This window comes from Rosa chinensis, chromosome 5 (genome assembly GCF_002994745.2).
Source record: "Rosa chinensis cultivar Old Blush chromosome 5, RchiOBHm-V2, whole genome shotgun sequence".
Lineage (NCBI taxonomy): Eukaryota > Viridiplantae > Streptophyta > Magnoliopsida > Rosales > Rosaceae > Rosa > Rosa chinensis.
The window spans coordinates 46,768,222-46,783,564 of NC_037092.1; the positions used below are offsets into that span (position 1 = coordinate 46,768,222).

At 37.8% G+C, this 15,343-nt stretch overlaps 1 protein-coding gene across 1 annotated transcript; it reads right to left on the reverse strand.

Moving 5' to 3' along the window:
• Positions 1 to 770: 770 nt before the first annotated feature.
• Positions 771 to 11,270, reverse strand: LOC112201869 (kinesin-like protein KIN-12E). The gene is made up of 22 exons (XM_024342792.2): positions 10,933 to 11,270; positions 10,561 to 10,716; positions 10,380 to 10,463; positions 10,025 to 10,144; positions 9,446 to 9,559; positions 9,110 to 9,202; positions 8,476 to 8,565; positions 8,281 to 8,351; positions 7,855 to 7,929; positions 7,615 to 7,702; positions 7,082 to 7,140; positions 6,773 to 6,836; positions 6,463 to 6,528; positions 5,450 to 5,605; positions 5,238 to 5,342; positions 4,741 to 4,976; positions 4,336 to 4,405; positions 4,184 to 4,240; positions 4,034 to 4,093; positions 3,703 to 3,762; positions 3,536 to 3,615; positions 771 to 3,276 (listed from the first exon to the last, which is right to left on the reverse strand). Exons 1-22 carry the CDS (start codon positions 11,194 to 11,196, stop codon positions 1,086 to 1,088), a joined length of 4,359 nt encoding a protein of 1,452 aa, XP_024198560.1. The 5' UTR covers positions 11,197 to 11,270; the 3' UTR covers positions 771 to 1,085.
• Positions 11,271 to 15,343: the final 4,073 nt, after the last annotated feature.

Sequence of the window (15,343 nt, forward strand, 5' to 3'; positions counted from 1 at the left end):
GCTTCCCCGCGGTGGTTTGGGGGGTTTCAGGTTTTCACGACAGCGTTGGCTTCCTTGATCTGCTGCCTGTGCTCACTAGGTTCTTGCCTCCGAAAATGGTTGTACTTGCTGATCGATCGGATTCCTATTCAAATGGTTGTACTCACGAAGGCGTCTGGTTCTGCAGGATCAAATTCGGATCCTCTCGGTTCGAATCAGATCACTGCCGGAGGTTGAACTTCTCCGAAAGTCACCGAACAACTGTGGCCTCACCGCTTCGATGTCGCTGGCGCCTGCGAAAGTAGAAATGAATACATCCGACTTGAGAGAGAGAGAGAGAGAGAGAGAGAGAGAGAGAGAGAGAGAGAGAGAGAGATGATTGTAATTTAATAATTAAAATAAGGTTAAAACTGTCAATAGTTGTTAGATTGGGTAAATGAGGTTAAAAAACTCTTAGTGGAGTAAGTACACAATTTTTAGCCTAAAATCGGGTAAGTGGTCACGGCCCCTGAGATCAAGAACTAGCAATGACTACTCAACAAAATTTAACCCCAGACACTAATTATGCTACTCATTTCCAATAAGCAAAAATGTTAACACAAACTACTAATTGAATTGAAAACAATAAAGATAGTGAAAATGAGTTTGTTAACTTATATTGTTTTCACTATCGTTCTTGGAAATGAGTTTTTGTTATTTGTGTCCGAGGTACTTATACAGTTATACTATGATTGTAGGCTTAGTTTAGCTTTGTAGACAATGAGTGGTTTATGGAGTTTAATTAGCAAAAGTGTTACTTGTTGTGTATGGTTTCAGCAAGACAAAGAATAAAAGAGTACTATCCTGATCTCAACAATGGGTAATAATGTCATATACCCATTGTTGACATATCAGATTAACATATCAGAACTATCAAGTCTAGTTGAATATGATGATTCTTTCTACCAACAGGGGAAAAAGTGATTAAAACCAATGGAACAGTTGCAGTGTTGGTTCATAGAAAGCAGGAGAGAGAAGTGAATTGCTAATTACACAGTTGGGGAGTTGAATCGAAGCTTCCTCTCTTGTGGAAATACAGTAAATTGTGGTGACAGTTGATTAAGGATTCAACTGACGGTTGAATTTTCCTCCCCTAGCAATGACTTGGCCTCTAGAACATATTCCCTAACACTTTGAAGCTCTTCTTCCATCTTTTCTGATAAGAAACATGAAATAGATCTTGCGTCCAAGAACTGGTTTGTCTTCTCAGCTGCTAGAGCCCTTGATATACGAAAGTCATCCATCTTCTTTAACTCAATCTGCAACTCCTCCTCCAAAATCTCCTTCTCTCCCTCCTTCAAATCTGATTCAAACCAATGCTGCTGGTACTCGAGTATCAGACTTTCGATTTCACCCTTTCCATTATCTCTTACTTCCAACAGCATCTCCTTCTCCTTAATTACACCCTGAAGGTGAAGTTCTGTCTCTTCCACAGACCTCAAACCTTTCTGTATCTCCACCTGAACAGCCAACATCTTACTTTCTACCTTTTCAGATTTCCTGTTCAACTCCTCAAGTTCCTTTCTTAAAGCACCAAGTTTTTCTCGAGATAGCTTCATCTCGGTCTGCAGCTTGGTTTTCTCTTCCTCGGACTTCAGTAACTCAGTAGCTTTACCTCCCAACTGCCAATTTTTCTGTGAGGTATCTATCCTTTCGACATTATCTATTGCAAAGAGAACCTGACCAGTCTGTTGTTTTTGAATTTCTTCCTCCAGTTTTGACTTCAAGCATGAAAGGATGTTCTTTAATTCAACTTCAGATTCTTGCATTTTTCTCTGTGCAGCAGATATTTCATCCTCCTCCGCTTGTAGACAGCTGAATTCCCCTTTCTTTTGGCCCAGATAAGATGATGAAGCAGTTGCCTTTGCTCTTGCCCGAGCTTCTCGTTGCTCAAAGTAAAGTACTGATGAAGAGAAGTTGGACAAGGAGTATTTGAGAGCTGACAACTTTTTGTCAATTAGAGTCCTTTCTTCTTCTTTTTTTGAAGCGAGAAGCTTATAGGATTCCAATTGTTGCTGCTTGACCTGAATTTCATCTTCCATTACATCAATTTCTCTTGAGAGTGTGCCAACCTCTAGTATTCCTTTCTCAACGGAAGAAAATGCAGCAACAGTTTGGGCAGAATCTACAAGTTGTTCATCTGCTCTTTCCAGTTTCTTTCTGACCAAATTTAGATCCTCTGAAAGCTTTGCTGTAGTAAGAGATGGTGTCTCCAGCTTCATATCAGACTGAGTTCCAAAATCAACTTCCGCTTCAGTATTATTGACAGTAGTGAAATTTGGTGTCTCCATTTCCATGTCAGACTGAGTTCCAGCATCATGCATCATGAATCTTTCAGTATAGGTTGTTGCTTCAGTATTCTTGACAGTAGTGAGATATGATGTCTCCATCTCCATGCCAGTCTTAATTCCCACATCAATCTCATTTCCTAAATTTATTTCAGTATCATGCGCAACGAATCTTGAGCCACCACTTTCTTCAGTACACATTTTCACTTCATCAGATGTATGATGTCCATCTTGTGCAGTGAATCCGGACAGACCAGATTCCTGAATTGAGAGTGCTCCTTGACATGTAGGTTTCCCAAACTGAGGACTTTCTCCTCCATCAGAACCAGGAATACCATCTTCAATAATAAAATTCCTCCCGTCAACAGCCGTAGGAGATGCTCTTATGTGTTTCCCTCCATCAACTTCAACAAGCTTCTCTGGGGATTCAAGTACTTTATCATCAACTCTTTTCTGTCCACAGGAAGAAAGCACCCTTTTGAATTCATCCCTCTCCTGCATAGCTCTTTCATATAAACCCAAAAGTTTTTCATTTTCTTCATGCATTTCCACAAGCTGATGCTTCAAGTTCTTAACCTCCGTTGCTTTAGCAAGTTCAACAAAACCACCATTACTGTGAGTTTCAGTGCCATCATGAGTACTTTCAGACTTTTTTAAATTTCTGTAGCTACTCTCCGAAGTGGCCCCTTCATATAATTCAATGAGCTTGTTATTATCTTCAATCAAAACCTTAAGCTTCTTTCGCAGTTCATCATTCTCTTTAGACAGGGTTATCGCTGTCTCATGAGCCTCAGCCTCTCTCTGACTTGCAGCAGCAATTGCGTCAACCATTGTTTTTAGCTCCATTTGATCACTGAAATTTATGATGGGCACATCAGATAACAAGGAAGGAAGCTCAACTTGATTTGTGTTTTCTTTCAGGGCTCTAGATGTCTCTTCTTCAAGTTTTGTCATCAAATCATTGACATTCCTACAGAGATATGTAATATTAGGTCACTGGTAATAGATCAAAAACCCGAACTCATTACATCATAGGAAAATACATAGAGAAAAAGAAGTGAAGCACAAATATATGTAAAGTATGAGACGTCTAATAGATACAAAACAACCGACCTCAGTAGGACTGCCTAATGAATTTTACTTTATGTATTGAGCCATCATAACTTCAGAATGTTGGGCTTCAGAATGTTGGGATTTTTTTGAGATAGAGTGAAAACCATATGATTTACCTTTCTAAATTCCCTTTCTCTTCAAGGCAGACTTCAAGCTGTCTATGAAGCGTATCAATTTCTGATTGGTTTTGAATGGCCTGCATTAACAAGTTAAGATTACATAAGAAAGCCTCTTCTATCAAGGAAAAATGAAGTTCAACTGAGGAGGGGATTTACATATTTACCTGCATACGGAGAAATTCATTCTCCTCATTGATTGAAGATTGCCAATGGAATGCTTTCTCCTGTGTAAACAATGTTATAGTTAAAATAAAAAATATATATAAAAATCAGTAAACGAATAAAGAAATAAATAAATAAAACTCGGGAAAAAAAAACATGGACACTAGCTATACTTCCTGGTTGAAACAGTTATTCTTACAATGACTACTACGACTAACATTACTTAATGAAACATGTGAATGTAGAAAAGCAAAAAGGGGGCAATGCAATAAGGAATAAGAGGCTAGCATGATTGGAAAATGTTTATAGACAAATAGTGAACCTGGAAATCACCTGTTTGGAGTTCAGAAAATCATCATGCGGAGCTTCCATTGGCGCATCTGGATTTGTATTCTATTGTATAGACAATTCATAAAGAATTGAATTAATATAAATTTCTCTCAAATAATTCACCTTCAGAATTTAAAACCATGCATGAAATACCTGAATCATGGAGGGCTCTGATTCATGCATAAGTTTCCAATCGAGAGCTTCTAGCAACTACATGTTACAACGGAAAGCATATTGAGATCCACAGAAAAGTGAAAGAAGCATTCATTTTGAGTCAAGGCTTTTATATTATGCAAGTGCTTTACCTTGTTCTGTAGCACCATTATTTGTTCATTCATTATCTCCCGCTCACCTTCTTCATAAAATGACTTTAACCTGTGGTTTGAAATTTAAATAAAAAAATCTCAGAACTTCTTAAACTTTGGGGAAAGTTTCAATGAAGAAATGAAACTTCATGGAAACAATGAGTGTTACTAAAAACCGTTTTAGGTCCTTGCAGATGGAATCAAGAAGCGTGTATTTATTCTTGATAATTTTTATGTCAAAATCAGAAACCATTAAAAATCCTGATTAGGGCCTCAAACCTTAGGGCCCTAAACCTTAGGACATTCACTACTAGTATCTTCAGTTTGAGAAGGAACAGAATTATAAATAATAATAAATAACAAAAAATAAAAAAGGACTCAAGTGGCATAAGAACAAATACATACCTTCTGATTTCTTCCTTTAGCCGCAAATTTTCCATAGCAAATCTAGTCACTTCTTGGCTTCGATCAACCTGAGAACGCAATACCTCTATTTCCTTCAAATGTTCCTCCTTTTCCGTTAATAAGTGTGTCTCAGCAGAGATCTTTCCACTGGCAACCACTTCCAACCTTTTTATGCCAGCCTCTCGAAATCGAAGCCTCATCTTCAGGCCCTGTATTTCATCTTCTCTTTGTTTGGCCTAATTCACCAAAACACAAGGAATTATTGATAAGTAATTTCCAAATTTTTCAATAATTAAATCAAACAACCACTCAAGAAAATAATATCATGTCTAAGGGTAATATCAAAACAAAGTTTGGGCATGGAATTAGGGATCTTGGTTGATAGAGAAATCATGTCGTGATGACCAAGGAAATCTGCAGCATATGCATAACTTTGAAAATAGGACATATCTAAGTCACTATACAATGATGGTAAATGATAATCTTTTGATACATACTAGCTTCATAGCTGCCTGGCATTCAGAAGCCAACGCCTGCAGTGCAGTGTCTTTGTCCTTTTCCCTCCTGAAAGCCCCAACAAGAGCAACTTCATAGTCCTTTTTCTGGAAAACAAAATGTAATAAACTTGGTTAGTAACCAACTTTCACAGAGATATACTTTCAACTCCTGTGATAAAATGGACCATGCCAGAGATAAGAATGAATCATACCTGAGATATTCTTTTACCAGAAGCAAGTGGACTAAAGGATCCATGTCCATCCCACTTAAAAGATCCAGGAGATCCTGGAAAGCTTACAGCCAAAGTTTCATTGTCCTGATTTTCAATGCCTCCACCCACAAGGCCTCGTAAGTGGGATACTTCTTTCTGGAAATGAATACAAGGATATGCATAAGATAGAATGTAAATCACAAGAAAACTAACACTATGCACACTGGTCTGACTCAGAAAGTGGTGATTGAACTTCATTAGAAAAGAACTAATAAAGTCATAATTACAGTAGTCTGACAATAAAATTCATTTCACTAAACACTGATGCTGCAATATACTCTGGAGTTCTCGGCAACTAATTCTTTTCCTTATCCAGATAAGCAATAATGAAAAATCACCAAATAAAAAAAATCTTGGTAGTAAACTATAAAACTGACAGGAGTACTCCATATAACTTCATAGTTGATAAGTTGAACAGTAGTTGACAATTTCTAATACGATGTTTGTCAAGTCAAATATATCAAAGTTACCATTACAATACATAAGAGCATCTCCCAATGGGGCCCAAAAACAAACTAGAAATTAGAATTTATGGAGATGTTAAGATAATCTACTCCAATCATGCTCCTAAAATAGCAAACCACAAGGAGTTCCTACATGTAATTAAAGAGCCACTGGCTCCCAGAAACTCCTAGAATCTGTGTAAAGGATACAGTTTTTCCCTTCTTTTTTTCTTGGCCAAATATTAAATTGTAAAAAGAATAAAAAAGTTTATGGCTCCCTAAACTATGAGCATGGTTGGAGCGACAGAAGTTAACATTGTATCCACTTTTGTTAAAGTTTGACAGAAAAATAATGAGTATCATTGGAGATGCTCTAAGGAGTGAATCAGTGCATAATCTTCCAGAAAAATATCCAAGCATAAGGGCTAATAGTCAGAAATCTATAGCACACAATATACTGGCAGTGAGGTACTCCTCACACACACACAGAGATAAGATTAAGCATGCAACCTTAAGCTGATGAATTTGCACTCTCATCGCAATAACATCTCCAGATGCATCCTCATTCACAATTGCCTGAAGATCACACAATTATTAATATCAGTCATACTGCTGTCCCGTAACAGCTCAGTCAAGAGAAAACTTATATAACATACACTAAAAAGGAATGGAAAGATAATATTAAATGGAGCCAATTTGAATGTGTTTTGTCCATACAATATATACCATAAGTTGAAGCCAACTGTTTTGTATGACAAAACAACAAAATATATGCAACAGAAATCTGCATGCAGAACACAAACAAAGAAAAATAGCATACATTGTTCTTAATGAATTTAGCACGTTGTGCAAACTTCAAAGTGCTCAATGTCTCCAATGAACAACTGCAAATACCCACAAAAAATGTTAAACAAGCATAGAAGACGATATATGAAACTAAAATCCATTTGCTCTAAATCCAGAGACAACAATAATCACTCTTAAGGAGAAAATAACATATAACAAGATAGACTAAAACCCAATGGCCTTTAGGAACTGCAGTCCAAAATATAAAAAAGTTTATGATGCGTAAACACATGCTAAAACAGATCATAGACCATGAAGTGTAAGGAAAAGGAGAATTACTAACCAGCTAGAAGGACTGATATTTGCTATTATAATTGTCTTGGAATTCCCACCGAGAGAATCCTGAAAAGAAAACAAAATGGAATTTTGGGATTACACAAAAAATTCAGTTTCCAAATCATGAAAGCACAGCTAGCAAGAAACTGTTGGACTTGATATTTTATTTAATTAATTCTCATTAAAGTAAACAACTTCACTTAATCCTTGAAATGGAATAAAATTCTTATAGCAAAAGCTCAAGTGCAAACACTTTCAAATAGACGTGCAACTACTTTTTTACTATGACGATACTGATAAAAAAACTAATTTTTGGAAAAAGAAATAATAATTCCTATAGCTTAAACAACAAGGCTTACAAGGCCCACATCCAGTGCTTGCTTACCTGAACTTATCAAACAATAATTTCTTGCAATAGACAGTCATTTCATATCCATGTACATGAACTTACTTTATGTATCATGTAATACAAAATATTCATCCTCTATAAAGAAAAGACTAACTGAATTTGATAGCATTCGAAATAGTAGAACAAACCACCTGAAGCAAAAATGTTAGCTTTGAATCCCGGTACGGAACATGGAGTGACTTCCCATTGGACATATTTACTAGATTCATAATCACAAGTCTGCAGATATATAAATCATTTCAATGAGTGAATGGATAATTAATCTATCACTTATAGATCAACGAAGATAGAAAATATAAAAAAGAAAAAAGAATAGTTCGCGAAATTTTCCTAACCAAAAAAGCAAAAGAGAAATAGTACAGGAAATATACCCCAATGTTGAAAGAGACTTGTTGATATTAGTAGCTTCCTTCAACCGTTCACCTTCAGCACCAGAACTCTTCTGCCTGCCGTAAAGAGATAGATAACTAAACAACAATGAATATTTTCCTAGTTTTGGATACTCAGAGCACAGCATAGAAATCAAGAGGCAAATTGCCATGAGAATAAATCTTCATTTATTTCAAAAAGTGCAATGAAATCAATGGAAACTAGCTTATTACTGCACAAGTTTTGGGATGCCGGCCAAATTTTACCATCAATTCAGTTCCTTTACCTTGCATTTTACCATCTATTCCTAAAGCCACAGAGGAAATGGAACGCCCTATGTATCTACCTTCAGTTTTCAACCTACCCCTTTCCTCATAAATACTTAAATAGAATTGAAAATTCACATGCTCTTCTTTACAAAACTTTACCTTTCAGATCCTGCTAAGTCAACAAGATTAAGCCGAGCAAACCTATGGTGAGTTACTCCTTGGCATTCTCTCTGATGACAAACCATCGGGTAAAATTTCAATATGAACTACCACACGGAAACGGTAAGAAGAACAACAATACAAGATCTGTTACAAATTTTACATAAATGAAAACAAAGAAAAGAACGAACTTACTTTACTTTCGATGATGCACGTGAATACACTATGGGACCGACTACTGGCACGATTCATATTAGTAGCAGCTACCTTTCTGTTAGCTGCACCCTGAAACATAATAAAGTTTGGTGGGAAATGCGAAATTCTTAATTACTATAGGAAATTCTAAAATGTTCTCTATTGCAGCAAAAGAACTACTCAAAGTAAGCAGGAGCTAAAAAAAAAAAAAATCTTTTATCACATTCCAAAACCAAACTTTTAAGATTCACGGGATGATTTCAAAACATTAAACTATTGATTGCTAGTACAAACTGTTAGACAGCCTCCTTACTTGTGCCTTAGACAAAGCATTGTATACAATTTAGTGCTTACATTTAGCCTCTAATTAGTCCAATGAAGGTTAACAGAGTGCATACAACACTATGATCACAACTAACGGAGCTGTCTAACAAATTCTGAGTTGTTAAGTGAGCATTAAAAACCTTGTATATATTCTGTTACTTATGTTTGACCTTACTTCTTTAGTAATTACAACCAGCACTTAGGCAACAGAATACATACAAGGCTTGGATTAAGAATAACTAATGAGCTCTGGCTAAGAAAGAAATTTGAAGTTGAAATGATAAAGAGCATGAGTGGAGATCTTCTGTACTTGAATAAGTTGTTGGATAACATCTCGAGCACTTGTAACTTCAACCTCCTTGAGATTTTCCACGTAAACCCCTTTCTTTATGTCTTCTCTTATCTGCAAAATACTCAAGATTTTCACAACAAGGCATAAAAATGCAACAAAAACGAAACTGTATAAAAGACTATGTTTAAAATTTGCAATGTACTTTTAATATTAATGTAGAAACAGAAAGAAAGAAATATAAGGATCTGTCGTATGAAAACAGAAAAAGATTTGCATTAGTCCTGTAAGTGTACTTAGACAATCAGAAAAGTTTTTACATAAAACTTTCAAAACTCAAGAGTAAGCGACCCATACCTGCAAGTTGTTAGTCGATGGGTCCAAAAGATCCAGAATCTGTTCGTTGTATATTTCTAAAAATGAGCATTTACATATGAACTTTAGCTTTTCATCTCTGCCTGCCTCTTTTTCCTGTAAAATTAACCAATAAAACTTGCATTAGTAGCTTGTTAAAAATACTAAGCAATGATAATAATCTATGTGATTCACATTCAACTTGAGCAGAACTAAATGTTGCACAAGGATTCATGTAGCCAAACCAACACTTGGAACTATGTCTCATTCAAGGATGACCGCTTTTTTGTGTTATGTGGATCCGATGATTTGATTACTCGGAACTAAGACTAATTTTGATTTGAAGTTTTGAAGAAATGTTAGGTATCAACCCCTCAAAAATCGCCTCTCAAGTTACACATAATGTTGTGCATCACTACCTTGAGCTAATTATAACATTCGTTCTAATAAAATTATGGTTCTAATAAAATTATGAACCTTCAAGACCATCTTCTTTACCTCTTGAGATTTTGTAGTTAAGTAATCATACAACAAATTCTTCTATGTATAGTAATTTTCATCATACCCTAAGATATCACTCACCTTTTGAATTCTTGAGAATAAGTACTCAAAGACTCTAGGCGTCATCCCACAGTTGACACTGTGTCTTCGTGTGCCTCCCTCAATATCTCCAAGCATTGTGTGGGTCTTCCCACTTCCGGTCTGCACAGAAACAATCAAGTCAAGGGAAAACAACCACAAGCAAAATACAGTAACAGAAACATTTGCTTGCCCAATCCCTTGCAAGTTTGCAACCAGCACAATTGTCAATTCATTAAATCATTGTGCCTACACATACCTACCATCCTCCATATCCCTTCACAGACTTTAATCACGCAAAAAAAAAAAAAAAAAAAACACATAGAGAAAAATAGCAGAATGTTACAGGGAAACTCACTTGGCCATAAGCAAACATGCAACTATTGTAGCCTATCATGCAGTTGTCCACCATCGGCAATCCTGCCACTTTGAATAACTGCTCCTGCGTATATTACACGACAATGCTGAAGTAAGTCCCACGCTCCCAATACAAAGAAAATCAACAAAAGAAACCACACAGCCTTAATAAGAAAATATACCTGCGTAACATTCTCATCTGCAACAATGTCAAATGTAAACCGGGACTCTGGATGCCCGGTCCAAGTAACCGCCTGACAGCTATCTTGACGAACGCATTTGCCATAGCCTTGCACAGATATTTCAGTGCTACTAAGCGGACGAACCCGAATAATAACCTGAGCAAAATTTCACCAAAGCACACGATACATTAACCCCAACAGCTTATATTCAAAATCAAAATCTAACAGTAACCCTAACGAAACAAAAACCACTAGAAAGCTCAAAAACAACATCAAATCCCATACAAATCTGACTCGAAAACTTCAACAACAGAAGCCTGACACCAATTCAATCCGCATCTGAAAAGGCACAAAAGCAATTTCTCTAACTACCTGGACGTTGTGATCTTTCCAGAACGAGGGGTCTTCGCGGAACTCGAAGCTCTGGCTGGACGACGTCGTAGCGGTGCTGACTTTCCCGTCATCGTCGTCGTCGTCGTCGTGGTCGTCCCAGTCGCCGATGCTCCTCAGCGCCGAGAAACTCCCTTTGGCGGCGGATTTGTGAAGATCCGGAGTGCTCCGGACCGGGTCGGAAGAGTGGTCGTGGAACCCGAACCGGCTCTTGAGGGCGCTCGCCGTGTCTGAAATGAAAGGCATTTCGAATGGAAGGAGAGATGAGGGCGAAAATGTGGAGATGGAAGCGAGAGAGAGGTGGGAGTGCAAGTGTATTTTGAATTTGGGAACACAGAGGGGGGGAAAGGGGAATATAGAAATCCGACGGTGGATGGTGATTTGAATCAACGGTTGTGATGACGTCTGCTTAAAGTATTGGACCGTTTGAATTCGGATTTATATTTTTTTATTTTTTTGAAGGGCCCGCTTCTTTTGTTTTTTTAATGATGAATTCGTAGTGCCGTTTTCTTTTCCACTAGGATGTAGGAACTATCAGGCAATTGCAATAAAAAATAAAAACCTATCACTGTTAAACTTGATCGTTTCCTTTTCAAACCCAAAAAAAAAATTGATCGTTTTGTTTCCAAAAGAATTTTCTAATAAATGTCTTTTATTTGCAAAATTCTCATAATCATTGGTAATATTCTCATTACATGGACATACATACATAGATAGACGTGCTTACAACTTTAGCTAAGCTGATCATTAAGAGTTTAGTAGTGATTTACTACGCAGTTCTCATCCAAATAGTGTCAATTTAAAGGAAATTTTTTTGGCCTACTTTAAAAGTTCAGAAGTGTAACAATAGACAATGACCTACAATAGGTTACAATAGACAATCACCATTTACACACTAATTGCACAAAATAACAACCTACAAATAGACACTTAAATTAACTATATCATGTACATGCACAGTATTGTCAAGCATAATTAGCTAGGATTCGAGGTCACCTCTACATGTCCGAACCCGAACCCCACCATAGGTGTAACCACCGGGAACACCGGCAGGCGTCTATCGCTTGAGTTCAAGCTCAGGGGCCAAGATCATCCTTGACACGCCGCCACGCGCCACGTCAAGACGGCCTCTGTGAGGCCATTAGAAGACACATATTGATCCCTATCAGTCCTCCATCAGAAACCAAATGAACTTCACTCTCCCTTCCACCTATAAAAGGCTCACTCATATCTCCTCATTCATTATGCATTAATAACTTACCTAACATCATTCTGTCAACATAAATACATTGACTAGATTAGGCATCAGAAAGTGAAGACCTCCAATCGTGGTCTCCCTCTTGACACCAGTTTATATTACACCTCCACCAAATCAACCGAGACCTCCAAACCCTCGTCTGCGTTAACAAGATCAGGCTACCCCTTGAATCTTGAGCATTAACATTGGCCCAGTCTGTGGGAACATTGAGCCAAAGGTCACTCACTCATCGCTACCTTGATGAATGGCAACGAGGAAGGCGTAGTCGATCATTCAAAACAGCCCGCCAACCCTCAACCCATCAATCCTTCAGCGCTCATAACCAGTGCATTGGCGTTCGATACCCCAGCCAACACTGATGGTCAACTCCAAGTTGTCACTCCAAACAATCCCTTACTCCACCTGTGGTGGAGGACAACCCGAGCAATAGCTGCCAAGCTTGAGCTGGCCTTGGTAAACCTACATCAAACCAACAAGAAACGAGAGCAGGAGAGAAAAGAAGAGGCAGCAGCTCTTAACCAAGTGACAGAGTTGTTGTCAAAATTCGATAATCTGAAGAAGGCGTTGGGAGGCAGCATCAACCCTCACTAAGCGCATAATAGCAAAGTGCAGGGTCTGGTGCAAACATCAGAACTAGGGTAAGACCGACACCAACAACTCAAGTACTGCTCATGGACGTGTCGCTCAACCCTTTTTAGTTAGGGGGATTGGGGCGGACACAGCTGCTCACACCCACTCGACAACTCCTTTAGCGTGAGCCAACCCAAGGCGATGGTTAACCAAGCACCACCGCGTTAGCAACCAGTCCCCATTACCAATCAGGCATATCCCAAACCCACTGTTGACGCTACCACCTTGATCCCCGATAAGTTACGGGAGTTAGAAGAAAGGCTGCTCTAGGCAGAAACAGGAACCCCAGCGCCATTCACCAAACCACTGTTCGCTGCACGTCCTGGCCCATTCACCGTAAGAATCCTACAAACTATCAGGCCAGCCTATGCCAAAACTCTAAAGATCGGCCAATATATCGGTCTGGCGGACCCCTTCTTCCACATGAATACTTTCAAGAAAGTAACCAACAACAAAGGTTTTGATAATGCAACTATGTGCCACCTATTCAGCGAAACGCTAGATGGCGAGGCAATGAGCTGGTTCATTGAATGTCCACCAAGTTCTATTAACTCATTCGCAGTCTGCCAAATGCTTTCTTGTCATGTTTCATCCTCATGAGGGAGGGACACCACAACTCCAGCTAGCTGTTCATAATTCAACAAGGTCCTGATGAATCTTTATGCACGTTCATTACAAGGTGGCGAATGGCAACATTAAGATGAGGGATTTTCACAAGCCAATGGCGTTTGTCGCCTTCAAGTAAGGACTCCTGAAGAACCACTTTCTGTATCACCTGAATTACAATTGTCCAAATGCAACTTATGACCACGTCATGAGTGATGTAGTTCTGCATGCACAGGCAAAGTACAACACTTATGGCGTCACTCCACCACCACCACAAACCCCGGCCAAGAACATCCAGCCTTCCTCCTCTCACCAACCCACCACCAACAATTAGCCAAACACTACCACCACACTACCAAATGACAAGAAGTGAAACTGGCAACAAAGCAACTACTAAGACAAGCTTTAAAGGGACCCGCATTACCACCATAACAAGGGTAAGCGCTCTTTTCATAATGATCGCGTGACAACCGCAACAACATCTCAACATCAACTCTGGCACGGTATGAGGTTTTCATAGTTCTAAGGGCCTCATACGAATAGATCTATAATCAGTGTAAAGATAAAATCCCTCCTTCACTGCCAAGAAAGTATCCAAGAGTTGGCAAGCTGCGAAATACAGGTAAATGATGTAAGTACCATGAAAATAGAGACCATAATACAAATAATTGTAACACATTAAAAACCGTAATCGAATCCCTCTATAAGAAGGCAAGTTGGAGCAATACAAGGGATGTCAGCCAACACCTGTGGTGGCTAACATCGAGTCCATGAGTCGTATCCAAAGACTAAAATACCGAATATCGAGGAAATATCGATAGTCTAAAAAATTGAAATTTCAATGGAAATATCGAGAAAATTTTGAACTAAGTAAATTTTTGAAAAAAATAATGGAAATTTAGAAAGTAACATAGAAATCATTAATGAATTTTCATGAAATGTTTACATGATCAGTTATCTATAGTATTTTACAAAAAGTGTAAATTATAATAAGATACACGGACATAGCAAAGAAATAAAATTCTACATGAGAAATCTCAAAATGACTTAAATAGGAGATTGGAGAGTTAATTATCAATTATAATAATATTTTACAATTAAATAGATATGTAAAAATGAAAATCGGACTTCAAACAAACAGGAAAAGAAATAGAAAATGGTCCATATAAATACATAGAAAAAGCTTCTTCTTTTTTTAATAGAGCCAAATGTTTACTAGTTAGCAAATTAGATAATCAGAAGATTTATAAGCATGGAGGGAAAAGACTAAAAGCGCGATACATGACCCTATAAATTTTTAAAATTTTCCTCTTTAGATGTTATACAGTCTAGTCGGATTGGATAAGGACAAGGGCTAGTTTTCATGAGGTATTAGGTTCGAACCCCAACCTCGTCAAAATTTGGCTTCAATTTTAGTCAGAAAGCAACCCATATATCTCGAGAGGTGACAATAATATCGGAATTTCAGGAGAATATCAGGAATTTTGCAAAAATTCCAATTTTTATGGAAATATCCCAAAAATTTCGAATATTTCTGGAAATATCGCAAAATTTCGAAAATTTCTCATGATATTCTCTTGGTAAGTCAAAGATATATCGAGACCCTAAAAAAATGGAAATATCCAAGAAATTTCGTGGATATTATCGAATTTTCAGTCCTTGGTAGTATCAACACAATTGATGGAGGTGCTCCAATCAACAACATGTTAAAGCGAGCAAGAAAGCAATATGATCGCGCTAACCACCCAAAGGAAATTTTCAACATGCACTATGATAGATCCACGAAGATAAGCAAAACTGGTTGGGAACCAATCACTTTCTAGGAGAAAGAGGAACGCGGTGTCTATTAATGCTCAAGATCTTGACGGTAGTCCTACCTTGTTAATGCAGAAGTGGGTC

Excerpts from the sequence above, each read along its gene's own strand:
- LOC112201869 (XM_024342792.2), bottom strand. The coding sequence starts at position 11,196 with ATGCCTTTCATTTCAGACACGGCGAGCGCCCTCAAGAGCCGGTTCGGG. Across the intron at positions 10,145-10,379 it reads GCATGTTTGCTTATGGCCAA|ACCGGAAGTGGGAAGACCCA; the intron begins GTGAGTTTCCCT and ends GTTTCTGTGCAG. Across the intron at positions 4,094-4,183 it reads CAGAGCCCTCCATGATTCAG|AATACAAATCCAGATGCGCC; the intron begins GTATTTCATGCA and ends TCTATACAATAG.